This window comes from Pempheris klunzingeri, chromosome 4 (assembly GCF_042242105.1).
Source record: "Pempheris klunzingeri isolate RE-2024b chromosome 4, fPemKlu1.hap1, whole genome shotgun sequence".
Classification (NCBI taxonomy): domain Eukaryota; kingdom Metazoa; phylum Chordata; class Actinopteri; order Acropomatiformes; family Pempheridae; genus Pempheris; species Pempheris klunzingeri.
In genome coordinates this window covers 6801706-6828905 of record NC_092015.1, presented here as the reverse complement: position 1 = coordinate 6828905, position 27200 = coordinate 6801706, and the positions used below count along the sequence as shown (strand labels likewise).

Here is a 27200-nt window from a genome sequence, read left to right as displayed (position 1 = left end):
TAAAAAATAGTACTACTTTGTTGATATAACACTGTTGATATACATTAATTCTAAAGTCGGAACAAGTTCAAAAGAGCTCTGACAGATACATGTCTACACGTTTAGATTATTACATTTATTGAACGTTCTGCTGTTTGATGAAAAGTTCATTGGGGTAAAAAATGTGAACATAGTTTGCAGTCTTTTAGATTGAGTTGATGATGTTACATCACCGTACCATTTCAGAGCCAGTTTTCACATGCAGGGGTCTTATGCACAATATGAAAACTAATCATACTAAACCCTGACTGTAAGCATACAACTTACTCAACTTTGCTTTACTTTACCACGCAGATTTTATATATGATCTGGGGAATAGACTGAGATTTCTAAAAGTACATCATGCAGCTATTAGTTTAAATAACTCTTTATGGTATTGTGATTGTCTTGCATCATATATGCCTAGCAAGTTCTAAATAACACTTAATTGGCATCATTAAGTCAAATATTGTTAAGAGATGTGTTTTTTTTATGTGAGGCCCACATTTGTCCATTTATCCTATTGCCCCCGGGACAATAGGGAGATTTGAGTTGTACACTTTATACTTGAGGTTACATTGTAATACAGGTGACTATAGCTGCATTTAGATTTTTGAGATCTGAGATGCCAGAAATGCTGCTGAGCCTCCTGAAAAGGTCTATATAGAGCAAACATCAGCGTTCACTTTCAGCCAAATTTATATAATCCTCAGGGTAGAACACTGGTCATGTCTTGTGCTTTGGCAAATGTCACGTCACTACCTACATGTATTTTTGTTTGATAAAACATTGGTTATCTTTGAGATCTTTCATTTGTAATTCAAAAACATGCAGCTCTGAATACATCTATGGATTGATTGCACATAGTATCATATGGTTTATTCTCACTCATTACCATCATACTGAGCTAAGAAAGATGTGAAAGAGGCAGGAATGAGTTCACATAAGTACTTTAATCAGGCACTTTTTGCTCAAAACATTTCTCTGAAACCTTGAATATGTGTGAACATTTGGAGGAATTTCTCTTCTATGGCACCGTATACACACAGTTTGGACAAACGTGAAACATAAGTGGCAGGTAACACTGTTCAGTACAAAACACAAACAACAAGGTACCTTCATTCTATCAAATAGGTAGTGTTCATGTATATTTGGCCATGGTCAAAATAACATCCGTGTAAATAATTTACCAAGCCTCTCAGCTCCTGAAGTCTACCTATATAATAAATAACAATACTGTAAAATGTTAGTGTTCCTTAAGATAATGTTACCAAGTCTAAAACTGGGGATTAAGCAAACAAAATACTTAATTATAATAATTGAAAGGAGAGAGAAATCCACATTTAGCCACAGGGCTCAAGGTAATAATTAATACAAATTTACACTTTTTTACTTTTTTTGTATGATCATGAATGTAGGCATCTGTGTAAAAGCATTATGTGAATTATGACGGAACATTTACATGACATGAATTTCTTTTCATTAACTAGGAAACATTCTCTGGTGGGGTATGAACATTCATAAATATACACTTTTTCATACTTCCATCATACCTCATGTAGCATTTCTTAGTATAAAATTATTTATAGTGCTATTGATGACTGGGGACAAATGTGGTCCAAAATCACATTCATTATAGTTTGTCAGTAAGTCTGTACAATAAATCTGGATGACAATTAGAAAAACCTGCTGCGAATTTCAGTGTCAGAGTAGCACTGATGGAGCTTATGTAATGTTTCTTTAGCATTTTACTGATGAACATTAAAATGAGAAGACAAATGACCAAGACCTGCTTACATTCTCTAGAATGATTACGCTGTTGATAGAGCAAACAATTTTACATTTACCACATAGCTGCTCAATGTTCTCCCTCACATGAATTATTTTCACAATGCAAAATGAAAGCAGTAAGGCTGTTTGTGGGAAATTAAAGCCAGGGCACCTGAAGGACAGGATCATTCAATGTCAAGTTTCATTTTCCTTTGCAGTAAATGAGGGGACATATGTTGAGGACTAAGACAGCTTTTCAGCATTTCACATTCATGATTACCTTTTGATGTGAGATCAAACACTGTATCTGTAGAAAATCTGATCACACAATACTCTATTTTGACTGATGTTTCATTTGTTCAAGCAAGGATGTCTCTTCCCCTATAAATATTTACAATAATCTGTTACAAAATTCCCAATTCATAAAGCATTAATGAAGCACTAAAACCACAAGGTTAAGAATTACAAGAGATAAAACAAACTTACAGTACAAACAAGTATACAGTACAAGCAACAAATATACAAATATAGAAATATATTCTGAGGTTTTAGCAACCTTTTGACACTTTAATGCCATTTCTTGTCAGAAACCACATGTAAGTATAAAAATATAGACAATGCTTTTGTACAAAATATTGACATCATGTATGACTCTCCATTTGAATGTGCAAATTAACACTGATCAACAGAAGAATAAGGAGTTCCTTTCTCACACACAAAAAGGGCATAGTCCATTTTGGCCAGTTAGTCATGTAGTTCAGTTTTTCCTCAGTAAGCACCACAGCTTCACCTATTTGGACCTCTTAGTTTAACCTTGTTTACTGGTTCTCTTGAGAAAGAGAAAAGAGAATAGCATTGACTCATTTCAGGTTGCAGCCCCTGTGGTTATACAGTAGAACATGTCTAGGACAGCACTGACTTTAATTCACCTTTAAGATTTGCCTTTAGAATTTAAATCCTCAGTTCTGCCTCCTCGATGTGTTCCAAATTGTGTTCAGTTGTGCTGATCATTGATGCAGATGGGCCCTGCGAGACACTGAAGGGTGTGACTGCAGGAGAACGTGCTGCCAGGGGTGAGAGAGAGGGGGAAAAACTAGGAGACATGGCAACCGAGGAGATGGACCCCTCAGCGCTGATGGGAGATCTTCGTAGCGAAGCCAAATGGGGGAACGTCCTCCCTACAGCGGGCTTCGGAGGTACAGTTTTGGCCCCAGGGTGGGCCACAGAGGTTATGAGAGGTGGGGGGTCGATTCTTGACTCTGCCTTTGCTTTTTGATGAAATGACCTACGAGGATGAGGAGGAGCTGTTTCGTCTTTTAAACGCGCTATTTCAGTAAAAACATTAGCTAAGGGTTGGAACTGGGGACACCAGTTCAGCAGGTAGTCCCAGTTATAGCTGCCCCTAAGCTCCTCATCACTGGCCACAATGGCTGTCAGGGAGCCATCCACAGCAGGCTTTCCATCCTCTGGGAAAGTATAATCTTTAGGGTGTGAGATGCTGAGCCCCCGTCCCACACCCACATACCCACCGCCTTCATCCCTATAGGCTGGCACCTGTCCAGCTAATAAAGTACCATTCAGACTGCCCAGTTTCTTCCCTCTGAACCAATCTATGGAGGGCTCACAGGACACGTCCGATAGCTGATCTGCATCCTGCTGGATTCCAGAGTCCGGACCTCGGGCAGAGATGCGCTCCTGCATTGAGGAGGAGATACTTGACACTCGAGGGTATTCATTAATCATTCTGATCTCATCATCCTCTGCTGCCTCTGCCTCTGCAGAGCCACGCCCACTGGAGTGAGAGGGATCCAGGGATCCTCCACGAGTGTATGGACCCCCGCTGCTGCTCCCTTGATCAGCTGTGTATCCGGGAAGGGCCTGATGATAAATCATTTCATTTGCTGCTATTTTTGTTTCCTCAAACTTGTGCAGCATGGTGCCTGCTGCTGGTGTTCTTTCGTGTGCTTTTTGCTCCTTCTTCTGACGTCTTAATTTCACAAAAAACAATGCCACAGCAATAATTATTAGTATGACTATGATCCCAAGTGAAACTGCAATGACACTGATTAGCAACATATTCATGTCTGTGGTGAGACCAAAAGATGTATGGGTCACATCTATGGTAACTTTGGCCACTGCTGTGCGGGACGTCTCCAGAGGGCTGTGAGCAGTCACGTCCAGTGTCATCAGACGTACCTCTCTTTTAGCGCGACTAACGTGTCTACTGTAGCTGTCCATCTTTAAGAAAACTGCTCCTGTTGATTTATTTACCTCAAAATAAGGCGAACTGTCTGCAAGAGAGTAGAGGACAATACCATCCACGCCTCCGTCCTCATCTCTGGCTTGTACTTTGCCAATGATCTGACCTTTCTTTGCTCCCTCAGGCACTTCGAATGCAAACTCTGTGGAGGTGAAAACAGGATCATATTCATCTTCCCCTGTAACATAAACCTGCACTGTTACAGTAGCAGAATAGTTGCCAGCATCCATGGCTACAGCCACAAAATGGAAGGAGTTCACTTTTTCAAAGTCAAAAGTAGAGCGAGTCCGTACTTCTCCTGAAGTTTTGTTGATGAGGAAGGCCTCTCTTCCCTCTTTAGAGTTGTCTAACATGTAGTACCTTAACTGTCCAAAAACACCTCTGTCGTGGTCGATTGCATGCAGCATGCTGACTAAGGCATTCTGGGGTTGATTTTCCCTGATGCTTGCAGTTAATAGTTTAAGGGGGAAGAAGGGCCGGTTATCGTTGATGTCCTTCACCTCGATACTCACTGGGGCCAAAGCGTAGTGCCCTTGACCATCAGTAGCCTGGATAACAATCATATGCGACGACTGTCTCTCGCTGTCCAGAGGTCTCTGAAGCCTCAAGGCTCCGGTCCACCGATCCACCTGGAAAAGGTCTGTCTCATCTCCTGAGCTTATAGAGTACTGCACCTCTCCATTGGGAGCAGAATCAGGATCTGTAGCAGATAGATGCAAGATCTCTGTTCCTGCTGCTGCACCTTCACTCAGCACCACACTGTACTCTGCCCGGCTGAAAGCTGGAGGGTTGTCATTGGCATCTGTAACACTGATGAGGATAGGCACGCTGGAGCTACGCTGAGGGATTCCACGATCTGATACCACAACAGTCAGGTTATAACTTGGCACTGCCTCAAAGTCCAGCTTCTCCACCAGGATCAGGCTGCCGACTGTCTGGAAGCCGTGCCCCTCCAAGAACCGCACACTGCTCTCAATCTGGAAGGTATTACCTGAGTTGCCACTGGCAATGGCAAAATCAAAACCACAGTTGTCCCGGGACATGTCTCCATCCACCGCTTCTAAGGTCAGAACAGTTGATCCAGGAAGGCCATCTTCAGACACAGTGGCTCTGTATTCTGACTGGTGGAAGATGGGGGCGTTGTCGTTGACATCTGACACTTGTACCTGAACGGTGGCAATGGATGACAGGGATGGAGCGCCTTGGTCCCGTGCCTCAATTACCACCAGGATGGGGGGATTCTCAAAATCAAACTCTGTTTTTTGATTGACGAACAGAGTACCTGTGAGGTTACAAAAAGCATGGTCATAAAAAGAGCAACTCCATTTGAATCTACCCTGAGCTCATCATTACTTATCAGTCATTCATTACACATTGAAGTTTGCCATTAAAGAAATAATAATGAATGATTAAAATAGATAATTTAGTTGCAATTACTTTTTGTAAACACCGTAGCAGGTGTGTCCACATGCTAAGGGAACAGTATTTGAGGCAAGGGAATTGCATTTGAGAATAGAAGGCAGAATTGCTTGAGGCTAAAAGAGTCCTCTTTTATAACACACTTACTTTTAGATACTATCTCTAGGAAAACATCTGAAGCAAATAACATTAAATCTGGCTTTCAATGACTTTTAATGAACAAAATGATTAAATATTTTGCAATGCCTGTTGCAAATATCTCCAAACCCCATATGTGCATCCAAGAAAAGCCCCTGGGGATAACATTTTTATGAAGGGTAATTAAGGGCTCTGGTTAGAAAACTGTTATAAACAACCATTAATGTGCACACAGTAACCTTACCATTGCTTGGGTCAATGTAAAAGACTCCTCTAGTTGATGACATTACTCTGTAGGTAATCTTCCCGTTCTCTCCAAAGTCACTGTCAGTGGCTGTTACTGTTATGATTGCACTGCCTGCTGGGAGGTGCTCTGATACAGTCACCTGATGAAAAACACACAGTACAGGAATAGATTTTTATTACAGATAATTCAAGAATCTAACAAGCATGCTAATACTCATAATGCTCTAAAAAGTATGAGCTGGTTATGTATGAGAAGAGTTGATGTACCTGATACAAGTCTTGAGTGAAGATGGGGGCATTATCATTAACATCATCCACCAGCACAGTGAGGTTAGCCTCGCTTTGATGTTTAGAGTCTGATGAGCGGATGGTCAGAGTGTACCACGTCCTCTCCTCATAGTCCAGGGGCCCAGTCAAAGACACCCCTCCTCCATATCGATGAATCCCAAACATGCCTTGGCTGTTTGCGTCCAAGTGTAGTGTGTAAGAGAGAGCTGGTCCTGAGTCCACGTCATTTCCTGTTACCTGGGTGATAACTGTGCCAATCAGTGTGTCTGTATATGTGTGATAAAAAGATGGGGAGGCAAAAGAAGATGAAGAAGCATTTAGGCTGCAGCTGAAATAGGCACAGAAAGTCTAAGCAAAAACACCAAACAAACGAAAAAGTTTTTTTTCTGTCTTTATTAAGAAATATCCTGATGTGGAAAGCCTTGATCTAATAGACAGGAAATGAACAAAGAAACTTGGCTATAACTTGTTTCATAATAGGGCCAGACTTTTCTCATTGAGCCAAGCTGAGTGAGCTGCCAGGGGGTGAGATGTAAGGCTTTATGATAAGTTCACTCGACTAACTTGCACTGTGATGCTGACTTACCCTCCGGCACTCTAATCTCCCGAGGCAGAGGAATCATGGGACTGTTGTCATTGAGGTCGATGATGATCACAGTAAGTGTGGCAGAGCCGGCCAGCCGTGGGGTTCCCCGGTCTGTTGCCGTGACAACAAGCCTGGTACCACAAAATGAATGTCAGTGTCTGAACTTTTTACTTTTATGAAGCTGGTTGCGCAACGTTTCACCCACAACCAAGATCAGCCTTTTGTTTCAGAATAATCATTAGAAGAGGACTCTTTTCTAACAAAAGCTGGGGCTCCAAAAGAATTCGGAATTTATCAGTACTTATTTCCAATATTAAAAAGTGATTGAATATAAGATTTAAAGAATCAATAAAACCAAATTTGTTTGTAATTTGATTTTAAAATACCATCTGCAAGGCAAACAGAATTTTTTTCATAACTTTGGTTGGATTCTGCATTTTCTTTCAGTTTTCTCTTCTCTTTATATAACCATTTTCTTAGCAGTCCTTGTTAAAAGACCTCATTCAAAGGGCAGTTAAGATTGACTTCTAGCAGTAGGAAACATGTGGAAACATAGAATCCAATTAAAAGTTTAAACTAATCTACTACTTTCTTTTTTAAATCTGGAGATGTTTAAGGAAAATATTCACAAGAAATTGTTTTACAGGAAAGTTATTTGTGAGACGGAAAGGACATTATCAAAGTAACAAACATTAAACATCCATACGTAAAGGGCAGAGATGAGATGAGGGGAACCACATGGCAGGACGTGATTACAGACAAACTGAAAAAAGATAGCAAAAGGGCAAAACTCACTTTGTTTGTGTCCAGATCTCTCTGTCCATTATGGCTGCTGTAGTGATGCTGCCAGTCAGTGGGTCTATCTTAAACAAGCCACTCATGGATGAGGACCTGATAGAGTAGGTCACCTGACCATTTTGACCCTGGTCCAGGTCATCTGCAGCAACCTGAAGAAATGATCACCCCATTTTGAAAATGAAAATATAGAAATATTTGCAACATCTGTTTCCTTGTAAGATGAACTAGTGCGCAATATTGGACTTGGAAGTCAAGAGTTCATAAAAAAAAAAGGCTGTATGGACTTGGCTTCATGGCACAAATGATAGCATATTCAGTTCTGACACTGAGAGCACATGCAAGTGAACAGAGTCATTTCTCCAGAGCGCAGAAACTTTTTGTTCCACAACGTCACACTCAAACAACAGCCAACCATAATAAACATGTGGCGAACATGCTACAACACCTGAATAATGGGAAAGTCGTAGCCCTGTGCCTCTCTGATGTAGGCTACGTAGTTCTGGAGTTGGAAGCGTGGCAAGTTGTCATTGACGTCCTGCAGGATTAAGTTGACAGCCATGTAGGAGCTGGAGGATGCCGTCTCAGCTTTCACCACAAGGCGGAGTTTCGGGGTCTCCTCGAAGTCTAGACCCTCAGATTTCTGGACCCATATTTCACCTAATTCAAAAAAATAACAATGAGTCACACTGTAGATTTGGAAAACATCATTTTGTAGTGCATGCTGCCATCACTGCACTTACCAGTAATGGCGTTTATTCCAAAGGACTGCATTCTGTTTCCACTAAAAATACTGTAGCTGATACCACTTTGAGAGCCATCAGGGTACTGGGCCTGAGTCTGTGTCACTACTGTGCCTATGAGGTGAAAAAAAACTCAGTTGGAACAATTTACTTTTACTCATCATTTTGATTATCCATTCACACAATTCAAGTTAAAATGTTAAAAACTGATATAATTCAAACCTTTAGCAGCGTTCTCCTGCAGACTGACATCTCGGGCCATACGAGAGAAGCGAATCCCCCTATAGCTCTGTTCCTTTATATAAATGATAACCACCCCCAGGGAAGATTGGGCCGGGTTGCCCTGGTCCATGGCCTGAACTATCAAAGTCCTCTGGCTTTGGGTCAGAGTCTGCAGCTTCTCTGTGGCCTGAATGTCTCCTGTTAGCGAGTTGATGGTAAAGCCCCTCACAGGGTTGGCAAAACGATAGAACACAGAGCCATTAGCCCCAAAGTCCTTATCCTCTGCCCTCATGGTGGCCAACACTCGACGGCTGGACACACTGCTAGCAGAGATGTTCACAATAAGAGGGTCCACAATGAAGAAAGGAACATTGTCGTTCACATCCTGAATGTAGACCGTCACCTGAGCCGTGGAGTTACGTGGGTTAACAGGGGAGGAGTCAGTGGCACACACCTCAAAGGTGTAAGAGGCGGTTCTTTCTCTATCTAGGGGTGCTGCTGTGATAATGCGGCCTGTGTTCTGGTCTATGATGAACATGCTTTGGGAACCACTGCTCAGAAAGTACACCACCTGGCTATTGGGGCCCTGGTCCAGATCAATGGCTTTCACCTCCAGAACCAGTGAGCCGATGGGAACATCTTCCGAAATGTCTGCAGTGTAGCTGCTGCTCTGAAACTGGGGGCTGTGATCGTTGATATCCATAACAGTCACCTCCACTGCAGCGGTGCTGCTGAGGGAAGGGTTACCCTGGTCCTGAGCTTTGACTGTTAGTGTGTATCCAGCCTTCTTCTCCCGATCCAGGGGCCTTGAAGTGGACAGCACACCTGACTGACTGTCTATGTGGAAGTTTCCAGATGGATCTCCCGCTACAAAGTAGAACAATGGCAAATGGTTAATTAAAAGTAATGAAAAGTGCACAAATGCAAAATCGCCAGTTGAGCCGATCATTTAGTAAACGAATAGTACAATAAAACAAATTTTACCTGTAATTTTGTAGCTTATCTCCCCACTATCTCCTGCATCCTGATCAGTGGCCCTAAGGGTAAATAGAGGCAATGCTTCCAGGTTTTCAGGCACCTCTAAGCTGTAGTAGAGACGTCCAAAGAAAGGGGCGTTGTCATTCTCATCAAGCACTCTGATTTTCACAGTGGCTTTGGCATAATTGGGGGGAAGGCCTCCATCTTTTGCATAAACTGTCAAAACAAAAAACAAAAAAAACACAGCAGCATTAATACTGATTTTATGAGATGGTGAATGCCATATGAATATGATATTTGAAATTCAGAAAGTAACTTTTAATATCATTTATCTCAAAGCAGTCACCTTGGGGCATGTTTTATCTGTGATGACGTTTGATAGTACCTGTTACAGTGTAGTACTCCTGGTGCTCCCTGTCCAGTGACTTAGTGGTCGTTATCACACCTGTAATTGGGTTGATGGTGAAACCCTCCTCTGAGATACTGCCATATGTTACCTGCCCATTGGGTCCTACAAAGAAACACACAATGACAATATCTTAATAAAAAATGGATTGTAGAAAAATTTTAACCGATCAGAAAATGTCACCAGAACTCAGAATGTAAATTACTCTGACCTGTAAATACTTGACAAAAACTTAATAGCTTCTATACTTATTTGTTTGTTTGTTATTAGTTTTGCTGCGTTAAGCATTTGGCAATGACAGCCCACCCTCAGGTGTCTGGATGCCAGATTGCGTGCTAACACAAAGCAGTCTGGCAACCTCACCTGTTTACTTCAATGATTGCTTTTGGAGAGAAACTTTATAATCCCTCTGTTTTATGTGCTTCTGACTAAGTCCAGGAGAATGCACCCTTTCTGTACCCCGCCCCCACCCTATTGTGTAGTCCCCAATTAAAAACAACTGTTAATGTCTGCAATTTAAACACATACTCAGCACATGAAGGCGAAAAGAATTACAGGGATGTTTGCTCATCTTAATTGCTGATGCAGCACAATTTTATATCCATTAGCCAATAAAAATGCTGCACACACATAGACAGCGTATCTTGGTTAAAACCAGACTAAATTTGTTTGAAAAGTTTTATAGATGTCTAGGCAACATGTGAAGTTAAATGTAACAATACAATCAGCATTTCTTTTCATTTTATTTCAACATGAAGTTGGGAACTCACATCAAAATATATATATAATTTAGATGTTTAACATAGATTTTCTAACCAATTACCAGCTCTAACCTTGTTGTATTTTGACCTGCAAATTACAGAATCAGTGGAAAAACACTCTTGATTATAAAACAGGATTAGAAGTATCAAAACTGCAGTTTTGTTTGTATATTTATTTAAGAAGGGACGATGCACATTATTGGCATCATGTAAACATCATGTAAATGTGCCAGATTGCTAATTTTCATTGGCAGCCCCTTACAGGTTGATAGTATATATAACAACTATTCATACAAGCAAGAGCACATAAAACAAACAGTCAGTGCACATTGTTTGTCTCACCTTGGTCCAGATCAGAGGCGGACACTGTCAACACACTAGTTCCCGGAGGCTGGTTCTCAGAGATCTGAGCTTCATACTGGCTCTCCTCAAACCAGGGCACCTCATCATTAACATCAATCACGTGGACACATAACAGCTGGCTGGATGAGTGCTGAGGTATCCCATGATCCTCAGCGATTATTGTGAGGTTAAAGACGTCCTGCTCCTCACGGTCCAGAGGTTTGAAAATAGACAGAGAGCCTGCAGAGAGATGAATCAGGGGTGAAATGTGAGGAGAGACTTCCTGTATATGTGTGTGTGGGTGGGTGTACTTTATTACAGCTTGTTTCAGGCAGTTACACACGCCAACTACAGTATGAAAGCATGCTATCAAAGGCAATAAAACATGCCACTTTCCACAGTTGTGTGTAGTCAAGTGACTTAAAAAGCAAGTGTGAAAAGTTGCCGTGTGAGGGCCAAATCAGAGCTAATCTCCTCCACACACAGAGCTTTGCCTACCTGAGTGCTACCACCACCACTGCTGTTACAGCCCAACGGTCTGGCCACAGTTTACGAGATTTTCCATTGGAGAATGCCGCAGCCATCGAGAAAGAAGCAGTAAACATACACCCTAGACACGCAACAGCTAGGCCTGCCGTGCTCTGTAGAAATTAGGGGCACCGTTGCCTTTTCATTATCGTGCCCTAAGAGGGTAGAGCTTGCTCTGATTCGATTTCAATTTCATGCTTTAAACTGAACTGCAACTGTTAAAGAAAGAGAGGGCGAGGGCTGTTTTGGTTTTAACTTTTTTGTGCATGTTTTCGCTTTGTATCTTTCTAGGACTGAGATAACTTGCCCCTAAGCCTTTAATCTGGTAGGAATTACTGTCTGGAATATTTTCACCAAGTTTGACTCCTCTGTGATCCTGCCGTATCCCTGGTCACTGATAACATATGGGCCGAAAAAAAGACAGTGGGAAACAGGGGAAAGTTTTTATTTTGGATGTTTTCTATTTCACATCTTAAGCCTATGTGAGGTTTGTGGCGCCAACACTTTGGACTGCAGTGTGAGGGTTAGCTGAGGTTGCTCAGACAACAAATACATCTTTCTTGTGTTATATGCAGAAGTCATTTATCAACATTTGATGTGTTAATCCCTGAGTGGTGTTGTCTTTTGCAAAAAAGCAATTCACCATATCACCAGTGCTCTCTCTCTCTCTATACTCCAAAAGTGAAATTAATGACCTCCTTTCTGACAGTGAGGGATGAGGATGCGTCTCACTGTGACTTTATATATTTGAAAATAATTGCCTGATAATCTTCTCCATTGTGGTTAACTCTGATGCCAAAGTAATGAAAACAGAGTGTGTAGTGATAGTCACAGGTTCATGATGACCGATCCCAAAACAGGAGCAAACCAGGTGCTCAGAGGATTAACTCATTATTCTAACAAATAACCAGTGTGCATTTAAAAACTTCAAGGTGAGCACACATTCTGGGCTGAAGCAGAAGTGGGATGCATGACAGACCCTGAGTGTTTCTATCCCCACGCTGCCCCGGGGGGCATCCTGGTTGGCGACTTCAGGGGGAAGGCGGAGCCTACATCGACACGTGTCTCAAACACCACAACAAAGCCCACAGGACCAAATAGCCCAAGGTCAGCATTGACTAAGTGACAGAGTCTCACGCAAGCACACAAACACATATGTGCATGCCTACACACACACACACACACACACACACACACGTGCGTACACATAAACACGCGTAACTGATCCCTTCTCTAATGGTTCCCAGAAGCCCGAGCAGGAGGTTCTTTGGTCTTTCATGGGAATAGATCCACAATAACAGATGATGGGTTGTGTGTGCGTGTGTGTGTGTGTGCGCTTGTGTGAGTGTTTGCGTTGTGTATCTGGCAGGCTGCTCTGTCTGTCTGGCCTCCAACTGAGAGAAATAAGTCATGAAAGGTGAAGCAAGAGTTGTGCTGTACTTAGACATAAGCAGAGTATTACAAGAGTTTATGTGTGTTTATGGTGGGGGGTGGGGGTGGGGGGGGGGATATGGTGATTGTAGTGGGGTGCTGTGTGGAAGCACATGGAGAGGTGAATACACATGCAATGTAAAGTAAAGGCGGCACAAATGCTTAAAAAGTCAATGAAAAGCCCCAAACAGATGCAGATCTGTCCTTAAATTGAAAATATTTCAACTTGAGCAAGGGATTTGCAATACACAGTAACGTCTCGTGCTGGAATTTCCAACATATGCTGGATATATAAAGACATAGGACATGCTGAAAGTTTTAGTATTACAATATAAAGAAACAACAGCAAAAGGAAGTGAGGCTGTTGAAATATAAGTAATATAAATATAACAACTGAAAATGCAACATTTGAAACCTTTTCTGATAATGCCCTGTATATGTATGCTTCCCTCTCTCCCAAAGCCACGTATGCATCGGCTGTTTGTGGCTAAAACACAGGACAAGGAAAAACATTCCAGAGGCCAGAATGAATACACATTAAAAGAAGAGACTTACTTACCTAGAATATCATGACTTATCATTTGATTTGAGTTCTCTTAGACGTATGACTTATGTTACATTATCACTAAACGCATGGATGATTCTGTAAAATCACACTCTCATTTTGTGTCTTGCAACATAAAGTGCACACTACCTCCTGCAGTGGCCCTAGGCTGGACTTACCAGTGTTAGGGTTGAGGCTGAATGCTCCTCCAGTGTTGCCTGACTGGATGCTGTAAGTCACTCTGCCATTCTCCCCTTGGTCTGCATCTCTGGCCATCACATACAGTGCAACAAAGCCCACCGGCTGGTCCTCCATCACACTGACAGCTGTTGGCGAACTGAACATTGGTGGATTGTCGTTCTCATCTGTTACGTACACCCTCGCTGTGACAGAACCCCAGCGCCTCTGGCTGGGATCGTGAGCTGAATCTGTTGCCTTTACAACCAGTATCAGGTTGGAGGTGACCTCATGGTCCAGCTCCTGGCTCAAGGACAGAACCCCAGTGGAGGGGTCAAGGGTTAGTAGGCCAGGGGTGTTTGGCCACTGGTGAAGTATGGAGTACCTCAGCTCGCTATTGGGCCCACTGCCGTCTTTATCTGTGGCCTGGAAAGTATAGACGGATGAGCCAGGATCCATGTTCTCAGAGATGACAATAGTGATGGGGTCTTCAGGGAACTGAGGGGCATGGTCATTGCTGTCCTCTACGTCAATGTCCAGGTGGACCAGGGTGCTGCTGGGAGGGGCCTGAGAGAAGTCATCCACCTCAATCTGCAGGGTGTAGCGTGCATCTCGTTCATAGTCAAGAGGACGCGCCAGGTACACATCTCCAGTCAGACGGTCCACCACAAAGGTCCCGTCTCGGTCTGTGCCCCCCACCACCGTGTAGGTAACCCCCCCTTCCTCTGTGGTCTCTCTATCACGGAGGCGGACTGAGCCAATAACAGAGCCAGGCTTGGCTTCCTCCACAGAGTTGAAGGATATGGAATTGGTCTTAGAAGTAGGTCTGTTAGTACTGAGAACCTGCAAGGAAGAAAAACACTATATGAGTATTTGAGGACAGAGCAACGAGACAGTGGATCAAATGCTTCAGTTAGGTGCCCGGTGGCAACTTAAGTTTACAATTTTCGATACAAAGACAGCAAATATTTCATGGATTTGGGCAAAGCAAAAACAGATTTTATCCACTCCACTTACTTGTACTGTATATGCTCTCTGGGAACAAATTAAACCAGTTACAAGAGTTTTTTATAGACTCGAATAGCACACGTGCTAACACTAATCACACGTACAACACTTAATCTGATAGCCATGTTCCTGCCAAGAAAAATAACAAAATTACAGATGATAAAAGTAACACAATCAGGGGAGGAAATGGTGAGAGAGTTGGTGAATTCAGCGCTGGGACACATTCCAGTGTTTAGCTTTACACTTACTTTGATGAGTAGTTCAAGTGTCTTCAAAGACTATAACATTATTACTTCTCTCTTTTGCATGAAAAGAGCAGCACAAGTAACGCGTGACACATTGTTTGAATAAAACATTTTTTTTTCTTTGAGACAAGCATGGACTGAGAAAATTAAAGCAGCTGTAAAGGGGGAAGGGGGAGGCAGAGGTCGTGCTGATGAAATTTTCAGCAGCATTAATGAGGTACTCAGTGTTAGATAGTCAGCATTGCACCCCACAGCAAAGTTCCCACAGTGAGTGGAAACTAAAAAAATGATGCTGCCTTTGTTGTGAAACGTTAAATGACAAGCTGTAAATTGGTTCCACATTAGATGGAAAAGCAGTTTTCCAGAAATAAATTGGTATAGTCCCATCCCATCATTGATGGATTTAGAAAATCAGTTTGAAAAGATGATTAAAGGAAATTACAGAAATGAGTCAGCGGGCAAGAACAACACTGCACTGTTTAATCCAATTAACTAATAATTATGACTTTCATTTTTTGTTGTTGGAAAGGAGGAAAAACTGAACTTGCACTTACTGGAGCTGTTTATATGGCAACTGTATTTTCCTGGAACCTATAAATCTATGTTCCTGCAGGGTTCTTCCATTGTGTCCATTTTCTGGTCTATATTAAATATTAAATGAATTACCTTCAATGCTGTGTTTTACGTGAGTGTACAGCTATGCCGCCCATAGCAAAAAGGGCTACTGTATTAAAAAAGTGTTGAAGTCTTTGAGTATGACCTTGATCAGAGCAGTCTACAGCTGGCCCTCATCACAAGCCAGCTGGGAGTATTTGATTCAGACCCACTTTTCCATTTCAGATAGAAATTTCCCTTTTGAAAAGTCACAGGGGAAGAAAAGGGAGGGGATGGGAGGGAAGCTTGTCAGAAGTGAGGCTGATATGTCTGCAGCTAGTCTGAGGGGCCCAGAGACACGGATCCTCTCAGCCCGAAGTCTATACTTTGATATTAAATAGGTGAGTAGTGAGGGTGTTTGTGCTGGCTGGGCTCCATTAAAAGTCTGACCTGAATGGTGAGGGAGCAGGAGGTGCTGCGAGGGGGCAGTCCTCTGTCAGTGGCTGTCACTGTCAAAGCGTACTCAGCCCGCTCCGAATGGCTGAGAGGGGATGATGAACGAAGCTCTCCAGTGTTTGGGTTCAAAGAGAAACGCTCAGCTCTGGGACCTGGAAGAGACAGAGAGTCCAGACTTTAAATTGACATGTTGTACATGAGAGAGCAAAATAAGCAAACCAAGCGAGTGAGTTGCTAAATTTGATCAGCATTAAATTGAAGCCATTTTTACACATAATTGATTTAAGTTACTAATCAACTCAGCCATTATGTCTTATGTTACACTATTTACACGCATGAATACCAATAATGGCCTAGAGTGTATGGTGGTTATACTGATTCTAAGCACAAATTGCTTCACACTAAAACAACAAAGTAAAATAATGAGAACACAAGACTGGAAAATAAATAACAGTCATTGAATACTATCACTTTCTTAAACCACAACATGCAGCACATTTAAAAACATACAATGTATCTTTCAATAATTACTCTGCACAGATGAGTTCACTTATTACTTCCTGTAGGAAATTTACCTGACAAAGAGTAGAATACTGTGCCGTTCTCTCCTTCATCAGGGTCTTTGGCGTGCAGTGTGCCCAGTAAAACCCCAGAGGACTGACCCTCTGTCACCTATGGATTAAACATCCAAATTGATGTCACCAAATACATGAAGACATTTAATTTTCTGTCTGTCTGTCTGGTCTTAAGGCATCACCTGTATGAGGATGTTTTTGCCTGACTGGCTGTGGGTGAAAGCTGGGTCATTGTCATTGTCATCCAGGACTGTGATGAAGGCTGTGCCTGTGGCACTGCGAGGGGGTGAACCTCCGTCTTGAACCACCACCACCAGCTGGTAACTAGACTGCTGCTCTCTGTCCAGAGTCGTCCTTGTACTGATCTCACCTGGGGAGAGAAGGGGGTGGATAAGAGGGATTTTATGCCAAGGCACTAGTCCAGAGCAGTGGAATAATGATGAGAGACTTAAGGGCCAGCAGGCTTTGATCAATGACACACAAGTAATTGACATGCACAGTGTGCAGATGTATATGTGCACACACACACACACACAATTTTAGAAGCTGGCAGATGCTGTAGAGACTCATAACTCAGCCAGAAACTGATCACAAATCAGAGCCTGAGTCTCCACCTACAGACTAACAGGCTCAGCAGGCCAATTAGAGCCCAGCAAGGAGCTGAGTGCTGCTGTCACCATCATCTGGCTAATTCATTACAGTGGGGATGAGGCAACTCTAGTCTCTCATCTTTTAGTTTAATCGTGAGTTGACTAAACATTGAGTGGTTATTTTTCACAAATAGTCCAAACATGATACAAATAAAAAAATCTTGTGGAATCATGATAGCTTGTTTTTCCACGATGATGGAGAATTTTTCGAGCTCATGTTTAATTTAAGGTTTAGGTGAATTTAAAAAAATATTCACTAGATGAACTAAATACGAGCGTTTTAAATTTGCATTTCACATAATCTAAGACATCCAAGATTCAAGAAATAATAAATATCAGCCATACAGCCTTTCTTTTCTTGTACAGGCTCCTATATCAACAGCAGCATAATGATAGCATGACATTACAGTCAGTTAACTGCTTTTGTTCATTCATGCCTGTGCTGTTCATTAAGCATGTGTTTCTTCAAAATCTCCAAAGCCATCTTAACATATGATGTTTTTTTGCATAAACACACAGATTTTCTTTGGTTGCCTGATGAAGCAAACCTGAACAATCCCCTTTTCAACACACTGATCCACTAGATCAGCTGTGACTTCTGTTAATCTGACTATATCACACCTGTGTGGGAGTTTATCTGGAAGTGGCGGTCAGTGTGCAGTAAGCGGTGGCTGAGGCGTCCATTGGGACCACTGTCTCTGTCTGTGGCCGACACATGACCAAAGCCTGTTCCTGCTGGAAGGTTTTCTCTCACAGCCATGAAGACCCTCTCCTGTGTGAGCCGAGGCGAGTTGTCATTCTCATCAGTGACCGATATCCGTACTGTGGCACTGCCCGTCTTCTTCAATTGTCCATGGCCTTGACTGGCCAGCACAGTTAGAAGATACATGTCCTTGACTTCTCTGTCTAGGGCACTCTTCACAAACAGCCAGCCACTGTCTGCAGCAATGCCAAACCCTGCAGCATCTCCGTCTGGACGCAGGTGATACGCCAGGGGACTGAAGTAACCTGAGCCAGGGGTTTCTCTGTTCAGAGCCCTGACCTGCAGGAAGCGTTTGTTTATCGGAGTCCCTTCATTTAGCTCTACACGATATGTGAGGGTATCGAACACAGGTCCCTGGTCATTCTCTGCCTGGACATGAACCACAAGCATGAAGGTGGCGCTAAGCTGGGGTACTCCACTATCCTTGGCAATCACCTGGAGGTCATAACGAGGGGCAGCCTCATAGTTGAGGCCCCCTACCAATCGGATCTCTCCACTGCTGCGGTCTATGCTGAAGGTCCTGTGGATTCCACTTGGAGAGGAAAGATCGAAGGTGAGTTGTCCATTGACTCCAGAATCTCTGTCTTCAGCTTGGACCCGATACACCACTGTGCCCATTTCTGTATGCTCTGGCAGCAGCAGGGACTCCGACGATGAAGGCAGAAAAACAGGTGGGTTATCGTTGATGTCTGCGATGGTAATGTGGACACGGGTGTGGCCAAAGGCAGGGGGGTTGCCACTGCGTGCCTGTACCTCCAAATCAAGAGAGGACTGAGCTTCATGATCCAGGGGCAGACTGGTCCTTAGGGCCCCAGTATCAGGATCAACTGTTAAGTAGCCTGTAGGGTCCCCAGAGCTGATGGTGTAGGAGATATCTTTAGAGGTGCCTGGACAGAGAGAGAGATGACAAAAACCAGAGACATGTCACTACGACCCAAGAGGCTGTACTAAAAGCACTGAAGTAACAGTATACTAAGAAGATGCCATTTTTCAATTTTTGTGACGGTAATGGAGCTCTAAAAACTCAGAGTTGTGAAATGGAATTTTTGATGGATGTTTCAGTATGTATGGTGACCCAGTGCATATTTGTACAAGTATGGAAAGGAGCAGAAAAGAAACACTTTTCTGTATGATCCAGTGTGACTGATAAATGTATACTGAATTGTTCAATGTGGGCTGTGGGGTTCAAATTTGGGTGATTGTGAGTAAGTGAGTGAGTGAGTGAGTGAGTGAGTACAGGAGAGGGAATGGGTTTGTGGACCCCACCTGTCTTACTGCTGGCCTGGACAATGCCTACGACTGTGCCCCGCAAGACGTCCTCTGACACAGTAAAGTAGTACTGAGTCTGTTCAAACACAGGTGGCGCCACCAGCCCTGCCACCACGCTAATGTTGACTCTGGCATTGACAAGGGCAACCAGACCACCACCATCCTGAGCAGAAATTACCATGGGAATGACAGAGTTGGCCTTCCCATAGACAGACCGAGACAGGGAGATCACACCTACGAAAACAAAGCCGCAGACAAGGTTCAAACAGGTAATTTTTTACATCACACAACATTATGTATCATGCAAGACAATGATGCGATAGAATTGCAGGATGAAAGTGCAGGACATAATCGATCAGAAAATGCAGTCATGCATGTGCAGGAAATGAAAAAGTACTTGTGTTAACCTGTGTCTTTGTTGAGAGTAAAGTACGGGGAGGCCCCTCCAGGTACTGTTTTGTATGTAATTCTGCCATTCTCGCCTGAGTCTCGGTCATAGGCCGTCACTCTGACAACAGATGTCCCAGGGGCGCTCTGTGTGCTCAAACTGACAGCATAGCTGACTGGGTAGAAGGCTGGTCTGTTATCATTAATGTCGACCAGATCTACCCTCACATAAGCTACTGAGCTCAGTCCACCCTGCAGAGGAAACAAAAGGGTCTTTTGTTATACTTTCACATACACTAAATCATGAGCAGAAAGAAACACACCTGAAAGCAGGGTTTGGGCCACATTAATAGTGCAAGTAAAAACCAGCAGTAAACCCTGTTAAAATTTCGATGTATAGCGTAGCCCCTAAAATATAGTCCCAGCAGGTTCGTGCGGGGATACAGATTGATAGCTTCCCTTGGGAAAGAGCAATATGTCATGACCTGTGGAGGGTGAGAGGGCTTGCCCCAACCAAACAATCGGTTTCATAGGCTTTTCATTTGCTGAAAATACAGTGTCGGCTTTTCATTTGGACCAGGTGGCAAAATCAAGGGAGGCGGCAGTCTAACTTGTTAAAATGTTACTGCCTGACAGTTGAGGCAGTTCTCCATCTGATTGCTTTAACATGGCCGCAGTAATTTTCTTTCGTTTTAAACCTTTTTTAAATATTATTTGGCATAAAGTGAACAGGATATACTAACTTTTCAGTAAGCCTGCCATGGAGAGCCATTCAAGCTTTTATTTTTTACTTGGCTGCTCTAATCAAAGTTTTTCTGCACAGTTGGCCATGTCTTTGCTCTCCTGTCTGTATGAAAAGCACGGCTGCTGTGTTTATAGGATTACTCTGTGGCTCAATGGATTCATATTAAGCATGATTTCAAAACGCAGTGGCTCACCCCATCCGCTGCAGTAACAGTAAAGTCGAAGCTGGCCGGCCCTTGATCTCTGTCTAGTGAAGCACTAGTACAGATCTGGCCGGTCTCCTTGCCAATGGTGAACTGAGAGGGAACAGCGCTGTTAATGCCAGAACCAAGGGAGTAGGTAACGGAGCCAAAGGAGCCGCCGTCTGCATCTGTTGCAGTCACCTACAGAGAAGAATACATGCTATTGGTTAAACATTCCAACATTGTACATTAAACCTGAAATGTCTTACTGGATACACTCAGCAGTTTCCAATACTCATTAATAATAAGTCTGAATTCTATTAGAGGGATGTAGGAGTGATGGCAATCCACAAACTGAAACAAGAGCACCATACCAGGTGCCTTTTGAAAGCATCTTTGGACCCGGTCTTTATTGTTTATCTGAGGCAGAGCATGAGCCAAACAGGCCCTTTGGCAGAGAGGGCCTCTGAGGGAATGAAGGCGGGTGGCGGGAAAGGAGGATGACTTCTACAGACTCTGGGAGGGCTGCCAGCAGGGAAAACTGCCTGCTACAGGAGTGGCGTCTGTCTGCAAAGGACAGTGACAGGGACGGCTGGGGAACAGTGGGATACCACACAGTATGCTTCAGTGCAGCGCATTATACCCTAATGTAATGTCCCACTTGCGGTCTGTTTTTAATAATGCTGCACATCTACAGAGGGCTGGAACCGCTGGAGCTATAAAAGCAGCTCACAAGGCATCAGCCGGGGAGCCGACTCAATTACTACAGGATCTCCCAAGACAGCGCAAGGCAAATAGACCAATCAGATCGGGCCCCTGGGTACCAGCAGTATAATTGTTTGCAAGTGTTGGCTCTGGATCGCAGTTTGGGAGAGATTACAGTAGGGTTAAACCTCACAAGTTGATTAGAATTCTCCTTCCCTCCATCTTTTATAAATGAATCTTTTTTTCGGAAAACACTAATTGGATGAAAATAGAAGCTTGATTCATGCTCTGGTGCTCCAACACTCAGCAGCAGGGGGCCTCTCCTGTGTAAGACGGAGTAGTCATCAGGAGCATTGCCAAGAAAAACAAGACAAGCCATGCTTATCATCAAAAACCAACTTTTTTTTTTTCCAAAGATGGCATCAGTGTGAGTGTGAGTAGATGGAAATCATTCATTCAAGGTGATGAAGTTTTGGGTGCAGTAATTCAGGCACCATCTCTTTCCTGAGCAGATGGCAGACTGGGGACTCAGCAGAGAGCATGCCCCACACTCTTTACTGTAACTCCTGACAGAGGGTGAGCGGTGTGTAGGAGTGAGGGAGTTGTAAAGCTGGCAGGGACACAAGCCAAAGAGAAGAATAATAAACCACATGAGGAAAGGGGAAACCAAGAGCAATACAAGAAAGCTACTCCATCTCTTAGCGCGTGGAGACTGCTGCTTACGGTAATATTTTATCATTTTTCAGGGGGACAAGTTATTTATAACAACCCCACAGCTTTATATGCGTGTTTTCTTCAGTTGTGTGATGAGTGTCAGCTGGAGGAGAAGTTAAAGGAGCATTTTAGCAATACCTGGGTCTTGTAAAAAAAAAAAAGAAAAACTTTTAAAACCCTGCAGATATACTACAATCATTTCCCAACAGATCTGCAGGAAAATATTTCCCCTCTTGTGACTGGCCCATTCATAACAGGCATTGAATGTACGAGTTATTTGAAAAGACTCCATGTTGCTTTCCATTTTAGCCACAAGCTTCCATAAAAACTTTTTTCATTGAGTACACCCACATGCAGTTCATAAAAAAAACACGTGTAAAAAGCCTACATTTATATTTATGATATGACAATTTGAAAAATGAAAGAGAAAGAATGAAAAAAGAAAGAAGAGGGAAAAAAGAAAATGAAAGTTACTTTTGGTGGGCTGGGTATTGGAGCTCTTTTCCCTCTATGAGTCTATAATGATATACAGTAAAACTTGCTGGTGTATTCACACTGAATACACAATTTAGATTGAATTGAGGGTTCCCTGTGAGTTTAAAAAGTTTCAGCTTGAGTTAAGTACAGAGGTTGAGTGTGTGCTACAGAGATACTGAGCTTTTCTGTTCAGAACAAATTCAGAAGAGACAGGGGATTGAGTGATGTGTACGCCATGAAATTAATTTACATGAAGAGGATCCAGTGCTTTAATAATTACACTTCTCCCAGGGCTGCAAGTACTGCATAAACTGGTGAGGGTATTTGGAGCCATATGTGGTTTAAAATCCTGAGAACAATATGTTCCATGAGTTAAGTGTATGACTTTTTTGGGGGGGGATGTACTGTAAGATAATAAACCACACAATCACATTTGCATACATCTAAACCACCATAAGTAGTAGGCCTGAAGCAATCTGTCTATTTTGGATTGTGCAGAGACTGCGATTTCAATTCCGTTCTCATTTCTGAGTTAATAGTAGCATATCAGTGTCATCTTGTTGGAACGCGATTTATCTGTCCAGGAGATTATAATTTGCCAGCCACCCAGATGAAATGACATATGACGCCATATGTAAATGAAAAAAATGAGCAGGACAGTTGGCCAAACCATGGACCTGAAAATCTAATTGTGGGCTCTGGCATCAAGATTGAAATAAATCAATAACACAGCAAGTGTAAATGTCAACAAATGAAACAAGATTCTTACAAAGTCTTGAATAGAAATTGAAGCTTCCATGATATGTTGCGTAATCCTCCAGTTAGGCAACAATGTCACAGCGAGAAGTCATCCATCATTCATCTCAGTACTTTGACATTTGAACACTAGTATTTCCCTTTGAAATGTTCACTGCTTTAATTTAACAAAGTCTGAACATGTACCCAGACACCTACTCTGTGTGGGCATACTGTAGATTTTGTGGAAAAGGAAATATGTATAACCAAGAAAGACATTTAAGATGCCAGTCATAAGTAGGAATACTCCAACCTGCAGGGGGGAGAAAAATACCACCCCCCGCTTTGTTGAATCCATCTTGACATGGATACAAAGGGCCTCTCTTTCAGTTTCCCACTGACTTTTTCCTCTTTTCACTGCAATGTATAGGTATTACATAAACTCTATTTCTATTGGATTAGAAGTTCAAAAGCAGAAACAATCTTAGATCATCAGCAGCAGCCAGCAGTATTCTCCCTACACTCCATGTGTGTGAGTGAGGTTTGATGGGAGCTGTCTTATCAGCAGGGGAAAGGCAACGTTTGGCCGACTCCTTAGTAAAACAAGCTGGGGGAATCCAAAGATAACTGGGCCACTTTGTGGTTCTCCCATCAGATTCCAGGAGCCTTCCAGGGAAGACTTTCTGACAGACTAACTGTCCAATCAAGAGAACAGGATTTCACAGGAGAGAACATGCCTTTGTATGTTTATGTATAATATGTTCAAATGGAATAATGATCCTGAGGTTTTTGGATGTTCCAAAGTGTTCTAGCCCATCTAATGTCCTCTCTCTGTGGTCTGAGAGAGAGCCAGGCCTGGAAAAGAACAAATCTGGGATTTGGGTGCTTTCTATTTTAAGAGTTGAATTACCCAAAAGGCCAATTAGAAATCTCATACAAGTATATGATTGACCACTGCAGCTTTCTAGTTCTTGTTCTTAAATTTTTGTGGATAATGCAGACACATGTATGTCAGCGTGACCTTATTTGCCCAGTGCTACTGCTCCTCTATCCACCTTTATTGTGCTGCCATGCAGAAAGCTCCACTGTGGAAAGAACTAGTGCCAAAACTTGTGAGTAAATGAATGATGTCGGGCCGAAACCATTGAGGCCAACAAGGGGTGAAATGAAGGCGAGGTAGTTTTTAATCATGCTCCTCGTATTTTAGAGTGCCCAGTCAAACAAATCTGTCTCACGTAGTCCTCAGAGAAACCAGCCAATCAGGACTGCACCTCTGCCAATCCAAACAGGCCACAAATGACGGAGTGCACATATAAATGTTTGCCAACAGGGAAATTATCACACACATCAATCAAACTCTGCATGCATATGACCCATCAGTGTGCCTTAGGTGCATAAGCAAAGGCACAAACGTACAAACACTGGGGATCGAGTCATTGCTCATCACAGTCATGAGATGACTGTGGACCAAAAGAGCAAGACCAAATTCATTGTGCACTCTGATTACACCCAAATCGTCTTTATATTCACTGGGAACTCTTTGCAAACAAACCAAGGACAGATGAGTATGCAGCAGTGGCTACTGTGACTCCTGCACAAATTAAACTCTGGAACTTTGTGGCATTAAGAAGTGTTCAGAAAATACTGGATGACATTTCTATATCTCTTAAGCTGAAATTTATGAATGAGCCTGCTTTTATCTTACTCGAGGTGTGCTATTACTTAAAGCACCATGTGGGACACATTGGCCAATTGGCAACTGAGATGGGTTTAAAGAAATGCTTACATTACAGAGATCAATGTGAATGTTGAACAGGAACAAGCTCCTATCCCTTGGGATCCAGAATAAAGAAGACCTGATTTATTCAGCTGTGGAGACTTATAAAAGTTACGGAAGCTGAGTACTCCACCCACAAAGGAAGATTTTAGCTGCTTTCTTTATAATAACCTACCAGTAATACCTCGATGTATGTCAAGCTGATCAATATCAAACCCAGTCACATGTGGAAACTTTCCAGATATTAATTCAGTAATGCCAAGTAATCAATATTAAACCTAAACTTTTTTGCTCGCAAAGACAGCAAAAACCAATTGAGCCTGTCACAGCAGGACTCCCACAAGAGCAATAAGATGTAGCACGTGATAGATTGATGGAGTGACATGGAGATCATTAAAAGAGAGTAAAGGCAAAGAGGAAAGCGTAGGCTCAAAGAAATCAAACGAGTGGGTGAGTTGCAAAAATCTGGACTGAGAGTTGCTTTGAGCTTTCACAGCTGGTGTGAAGCCGTGCACACTCCTCTCCCTCTATTGTCCTGGCATCACTTCTGAGGAGAGCGGAGATGAGGAGAGCGGGGCGGAGATCTCCTAAAGGCCTCTTTCACTACTCGATAAAGTAGCAGAAAGGCAGGTCAGAGACACTGTGACATGTCCGCCACCACGCGACAGATCCACGCAGAGACCACACCAGCCTGGTGGAAGGAGGAAGCCCACACACTGTTGACAAATATATGAAAACTCCAAACATTTGCCGCACAGGCAGTATTGTCTGGATTCCGACCAACCATGTGTGAAACATTTTGGTGGTTACTCAGTAGAGAAAAAGCTGAAATCTTGCATAGTTTAAGCCATGTGTAAGGTCTACATAATGGTGACATTAAATACTGTGAAAGTGTGGCCTGTGATGTCTGGCTGTTTTGTGCAAGTGTGATAAAAGTAATGAGATTCCAAAGACTTCCCACTTGATACGGAGTGATGGATGTTCAAGAATCCTCCCAGCGGCCTTGTTGTGTTCTTCAGCTCATCTACATATGAATACTGAGCAGATCTGCATAGTATGAGACAGCCAGAGCAGATACAGTGGTATCATTAAGGTCGTACCTGGCAGAAACACTGCGCTAAGATATGCTACACTGTGTTGTCAAAGAAACATCATTGGCTGTGAGGTGAGCATGTATAAAAATATCTTTTAGTCTATAGTAAATTTGTTTACAGTGTCTGTAAGGGGGTATGATATATTGTGTGTTTCTCTAAATTTTAGGTAATTCACTAAAATGCAAAGACATAGCTTTGTCTTTGTCTTGCTTTGCAAAGTGACAATCTCACCATCAGCTTCATGCTAGTTTAACTTTAACCTCAAATTTTACATTCTCCTGACAGCCTCAACTTTATGGTATTCATTTCTAAGTTGTTGGCTCGATGGTGATGCTGCGGGAAAGGTCAAAGGATCATCAACAACAATAAGGATTCACCCTATGGCGGCCATTAATATCCACAACAAATTCAATGGAACCCCAGTTTTCTGAGACGCCATTGTCTGAAAAAGCAAAAATGTTGACCAGAGGGAAGCACATGACACAATTATAATGTGTTGGAGCACCGGATGGACCACAACGATTCAACCCCCTTGCTTTTGGGGGAAAAATCCTTTTGGTTGGAAGTGAATCTTTGTGTGTGGCCCACCAAATAAGCTCTATTCACAGGAAACACTCAAATACAGCAATCCAAGCATGACTCCTTTGAATGAAAATTTTACATCAGCTTTCGATTATGCTTTGCATAATTTCTGTTGTAAAAGCCTCAGCAACTTTACACTGGCATTGGCACGGTGATATATTCTTCATAATTACAGAGCAAACAGTTATGTTGCATTGTATTCATCATTAGCAATTCAAATTCACAAAACCCTCCTTCAGTATCCCTGCATGGCTTTATGTGAACAATCTATTCCAGATTTGTCACGTGCTTTCTCCATCCAGATGTCCATTAAAATACATCTGCTGTACTGGGGTATCCCTTTAAAACACCATATAACTGTCGAGGTCAGTAACCATCTTAATCACACTGATTTCTCCAAAAATATACAGTGATGTGCCAGGTGCCAAATCATCTCATCCAGAACTGTCCTTTCACTATAGAAATTAGTTCCAACTGTCCATGCAGAGTTAATGATTTGACCAGACTAGTATGGATGAACACTAATAAAATCCATTACACATGTGCTGAGGATAAACATGACAACAGATAATATTTTACAGTAAATTTCCC

At 42.6% G+C, this 27200-nt stretch overlaps 1 protein-coding gene across 1 annotated transcript in view; it reads right to left on the bottom strand.

Annotated features, from left to right (window-relative positions):
- Nucleotides 1-982: 982 nt before the first annotated feature.
- The window catches only part of LOC139200110 (protocadherin-16-like), a 70855-nt gene continuing 44637 nt past the window's right edge, over nt 983-27200 (bottom strand). Inside the window, exons 2-21 of the mRNA XM_070829343.1 lie at nt 20538-20726; nt 19620-19851; nt 19210-19446; nt 17802-18830; nt 16713-16900; nt 16531-16627; nt 15950-16107; nt 13655-14495; nt 10973-11212; nt 9849-9974; nt 9470-9679; nt 8486-9352; nt 8264-8377; nt 7969-8180; nt 7521-7672; nt 6726-6856; nt 6119-6405; nt 5850-5991; nt 3078-5330; nt 983-3047 (exon numbers count right to left, since the gene is read on the bottom strand). Of these exons, the coding sequence (XP_070685444.1) occupies nt 2740-3047; nt 3078-5330; nt 5850-5991; nt 6119-6405; nt 6726-6856; nt 7521-7672; nt 7969-8180; nt 8264-8377; nt 8486-9352; nt 9470-9679; nt 9849-9974; nt 10973-11212; nt 13655-14495; nt 15950-16107; nt 16531-16627; nt 16713-16900; nt 17802-18830; nt 19210-19446; nt 19620-19851; nt 20538-20726 (8013 nt within the window). The 3' untranslated portion in view covers nt 983-2739. The remainder of the gene's footprint in view (nt 3048-3077; nt 5331-5849; nt 5992-6118; nt 6406-6725; nt 6857-7520; nt 7673-7968; nt 8181-8263; nt 8378-8485; nt 9353-9469; nt 9680-9848; nt 9975-10972; nt 11213-13654; nt 14496-15949; nt 16108-16530; nt 16628-16712; nt 16901-17801; nt 18831-19209; nt 19447-19619; nt 19852-20537; nt 20727-27200) is intronic.